The sequence below is a fragment of the Nerophis ophidion genome, linkage group LG29 (assembly GCF_033978795.1).
Source record: "Nerophis ophidion isolate RoL-2023_Sa linkage group LG29, RoL_Noph_v1.0, whole genome shotgun sequence".
Classification (NCBI taxonomy): Eukaryota; Metazoa; Chordata; class Actinopteri; order Syngnathiformes; family Syngnathidae; genus Nerophis; species Nerophis ophidion.
The window spans coordinates 17,809,618-17,813,897 of NC_084639.1; the positions used below are offsets into that span (position 1 = coordinate 17,809,618).

Below are 4,280 nucleotides of genomic sequence, written 5' to 3' on the forward strand. Positions count from 1 at the left end.
CATGCATGCACACACACACAGGCACAGGCACACTCACACAAGCGTGCACACGCAGACACACACACACGCACACATACACACACACACTTGCACACACATGCCTTTTCACACACACACACACACACACAGGCACAGGCACCCTCACACCCGCCTGCACACACACACACACACACACACACACGCACACACACATGCAGGCACACACACACGCACACACACACTTGCACACACATGCATGCACACACACACACACACACACACACAAACACACCCGCACACACGCACACACACACACTTGCACACACACACACACTTGCACACACATGCATGCACACACACACACATGCATGTACACACACACACACACACACACACACACAGGTTGGCGTGGGCCTCAGTGGGCCGTAAGCGTGAGTGCATCACAAGTGTGTTCATCCGGCACAAATCAATAAGGCACGGCCAAACTTGATGATATTAAAACATAACCACATTAGGGGTGGGCGGCAGTGCCCCCCCCTCCTCCTCCCCCCTTCCCCTCCCACTCGCATGGCTGCCGGATCACATTTCACGACCTTTGCCATCCGCCGGGATGCATCTTTGCTTTTTGAGAGCAGATAAGCCGGGATGATCCGCAACAATAAAGACATAAATATAAATGCTCACACTCGCCCTCTAATCTCTGCAATTTGCCAGGGCTGATGGAAGCTTCATGAGCGGTAAGCAGAACTCGGATTATTAGGGCATGTTGACCACACGACACAGGCAGGAAATATGACATCTGACACTGGAAATATGTCATCTAACATGAATAATACTACATTTGTATTCATATCATCACATGTATCGTCATTTTTAAACATGTATTCTGTCAACTCAACTGGTGATTGAGTGTATGAATGAATGAATGAATGAATGAAGAAGAAGGCTGAGGACTTGAGTTGGTGATTGAAGGTGTGAGACTTTATGGAAGAGAAGACATGTTGACTTTCTTCCTCCGCCATGTTTGCCAGGTGCTGACCTCCTGACAGCTCTGAGGGTCTTCTCCGTGTCCCTGGAGGCTCAAGTCTTCTCCTCCTTCTCTTTTTCTTCTCTCACGTCAAGGAGAGGAAAGAAGTGAGCTTACACAACTTTCATACATATATGTATATATGCGGAGAAAGAGGAGAAGAAGGAGGAAGATAAGGAGAATGAGGAGTGGAAGGAGGAAAAGAAAGAGAAGAAGGATAAGGCAAAGGAAGAGGAAGGGAAGAACGAGAAGGGGGAGCAGGAGAAAAAGAACGAGGAGGAGGAGAAGGAGTAGAAGGATAAGCAGAAGGATGAGAATGAGAAGAAGGATGGGGAAAAGAAAGAGAAGGAGGAGAGAGAGAGAAAGAAGAATGAGAAGAAGAAAGGAGTAAAAGGAGAAGAACAGATAGGATACAGAGAATAAGAATGAGGTGAAGAAGAATAAGAATGAAGAGAATAAGAATGAGGAGAAGGAGAAGAAGAAGGATGAGGAGGAGGAGGAGGAGGAGGAGGAGGAGGAGAAAAACAGGAAGAAGAACAAGAATGAGAAGGGTAAGGAGAAGGAGGGGCAAAAGAAGGAGAAAAACGAGACGGAGGAGAAGGAGAATAATAATGCGGAGAAGGAAAATAGGAATAAGCTAGAAGAGAAGAAGGAGAACAAGAAGAAGGATGAGGAGGAGAATGAGACAGAGGAGGGGAAGAACGAGAAGAAGGATAAGGCGAAAGATGGGGGAAAGAAAGGGAAGGAGGAGAGAGAAAGAAGAATGAGAAGAAGTAAGGAGAAAAATGAGAAGAACAGATAGGAGACGGAGAATAAGAATGAGGAGAATAAGAATGAGGAGAAGGAGAATATGAATGAGGAGAAGGAGAATAAGAAGGATGAGGAGGAGAAGGAGGAGGAGGGGAACGAGGTCGAGAATGAAGAGAAAGAGAACGAGAAGGAGGAGGAGGAGGAGGAAAAAACAGGAAGAAGAACAAGAATGAGAAGGGTAAGGAGAAGGAGGGGCAAAAGAAGGAGAAAAACGAGAAGGAGGAGAAGGAGAATAAGAATGTGGAGAAGGAAAATAAGAATAAGCTGGAAGAGAAGAAGGAGAACAAGAAGAAGGATGAGGAGGAGAATGAGAAAGAGGAGGGGAAGAACGAGAAGAAGGATAAGGCAAAAGATGGGGGAAAGAAAGGGAAGGAGGAGAGAGAGAGAGAAAGAAGAATGAGAAGAAGTAAGGAGAAAAATGAGAAGAACAGATAGGAGAAGGAGAATAAGAATGAGGAGAATAAGAATGAGGAGAAGGAGAATAAGAATGAGGAGAAGGAGAATAAGAAGGATGAGGAGGAGAAGGAGGAGGAGGGGAACAAGGCCGTAAATGAAGAGAAAGAGAACGAGAAGGAGGAGGAGGAGGAGGAGAAAAATAGGAAGAAGAATAAGAATGAGAAGGGTAAGGAGAAGGAGGGGCAAAAGAAGGAGAAAAACGAGAAGGGGGAGAAGGGGAATAAGAATGCAGAGAAGGAAAATAAGAATAAGCTGGAAGAGAAGAAGGAGAACAAGAAGAAGGATAAGGAGGAGAACGAGAAGGAGGAAGAGCACTAGACTGAGAATGAAAAGAAGGAGAACGAGAAGGAGGAGGGGAAGAAAAGAACAAAAATGAGAAGGGTAAGGAGAAGGAGGGGAATAAGAAGGAGAAAACGAGAAGGGGGAGAAGGAGAATAAGAATGTGGAGAAGGAAAATAATAATAAGCTGGAAGAGAAGAAGGAGAACAAGATGAAGGATGAGGAGGAGAACGAGAAGGAGGAGGAGCACTAGACTGAGAATGAAGAGAAGGAGAATGAGAAGGAGGAGGGGAAGAACGAGAAGAAGGATAAGGCGAAAGATGGGGGAAAGAAAGAGAAGGAGGAGAGAGAGAAAGAAGAATGAGAAGAAGTAAGGAGGAAAATGAGAAGAACAGATAGGAGACGGAGAATAGGAATGAGGAGTATAAGAATGAGGAGAAGGAGAATAAGAAGGATGAGGAGGAGAAGGAGGAGGAGGGGAACGAGGCCGAGAATGATGAGAAAGAGAACAAGAAGGAGGAGGAGGAGGAGAAAAACAGGAAGTAGAACAAGAATGAGAAGGGTAAGGAGAAGGAGGGGCAAAAGAACGAGAAAAATGAGAAGGAGGAGAAGGAGAATAAGAATGCGGAGAAGGAAAATAAGAATAAGCTGGAAGAGAAGAAGGAGAACAAGAAGAAGGATGAGGAGGAGAACAAGAAGGAGGAAGAGCACTAGACTCAGAATGAAGAGAAGGAGAATGAGAAGGAGGAGGAGAAGAATGAGAAGAAGAAGAAGGCAAATGAAAAGGAGGAGAAGGATAAGGCAATGGAGGGGGAAAAGAAGGGAGATCAGGAGGAGAAGGAGAAAAGGAGAAGGACAAAACCGATGAGGAAGAGAAGAACAAGAAAAAGAAGGAGGAGGAGAACTAAACCGAGAAGGAAGAGAAGAAGGAGAACAAGAAGGAGGAGGAGAAGACTGAGAAGGAGAAGGGGGAGAATGAGGAGGAGGAGAAGGAGAATGAGAAGGAGGAGAAGGAGAATGAGAAGGACGAGGAGAAGAACGAGAAGAAGAACGAGAATGAAAAGGAGGAGAAGGAGAAGGCAATGGAGGGGGAAAAGAAGGGGGATCAGGAGGAGAAGGAGAAAAAGGAGAAGGAGAAGACAGATGAGGAAGAGAACGAGACCAAGAAGGAAGAGAAGAAGGAGAAGGAGAAGGGGGAGGAGGAGAAGACTGAGAAGGAGAAGAAGGAGAAGGAGAATGAGAAGGACGAGGAGAAGAACGAGAAGAAGAAGGCGAAAGAAAAGGAGGAGAAGGATAAAGCAATGGAGGGGGAAAAGAAGGGGGATCAGGATGAAAAGGAGAAGAAGGAGAAGGAGAAGACAGATTTACATTATTTTTGGGAAATGATGCTTCACAATACAAACTTTTTGATTTCTGAACCATTTTTAAGGAGCAATTTAAGTGTGTTAGTCCGGTTTCTTCCGTCTGACAAAAGTCTGAGAGACAGTTTGTGTCGCAAATACCAAAACTAAACAATAAGTTAGGAATAGAGGTCATTGAAGGTCATAGAAAGGTGAGTCTGTGAGAGAGAGAATCCTTAACAACGACACCAACAACACCACTAAAATACGCTGAATGGCTTCTCATTTCAACATTCAATTAGCAAAAAGTCCTTTTAAGGACACAATTGACTGTTTGTTCAGTTTGATGTAAAAGAACTCACTTTGATTCATTTCATCATCTTTCAGAA

General features: G+C 44.8%; 1 protein-coding gene across 1 annotated transcript; it reads left to right on the forward strand.

Annotated features, from left to right (window-relative positions):
• Positions 1–1,312: 1,312 nt before the first annotated feature.
• On the forward strand, positions 1,313–4,062 carry LOC133545913 (golgin subfamily A member 6-like protein 22; the record flags this gene model as incomplete). Its single annotated transcript, XM_061891641.1, has 7 exons — positions 1,313–1,393; positions 1,482–1,724; positions 1,809–1,994; positions 2,036–2,161; positions 2,252–2,583; positions 2,965–3,093; positions 3,459–4,062. Coding segments are annotated over 7 exons (1,701 nt in total), but the record flags the coding sequence as incomplete, so codon positions are not given.
• Between the last annotated feature and the right edge of the window lie 218 nt (positions 4,063–4,280).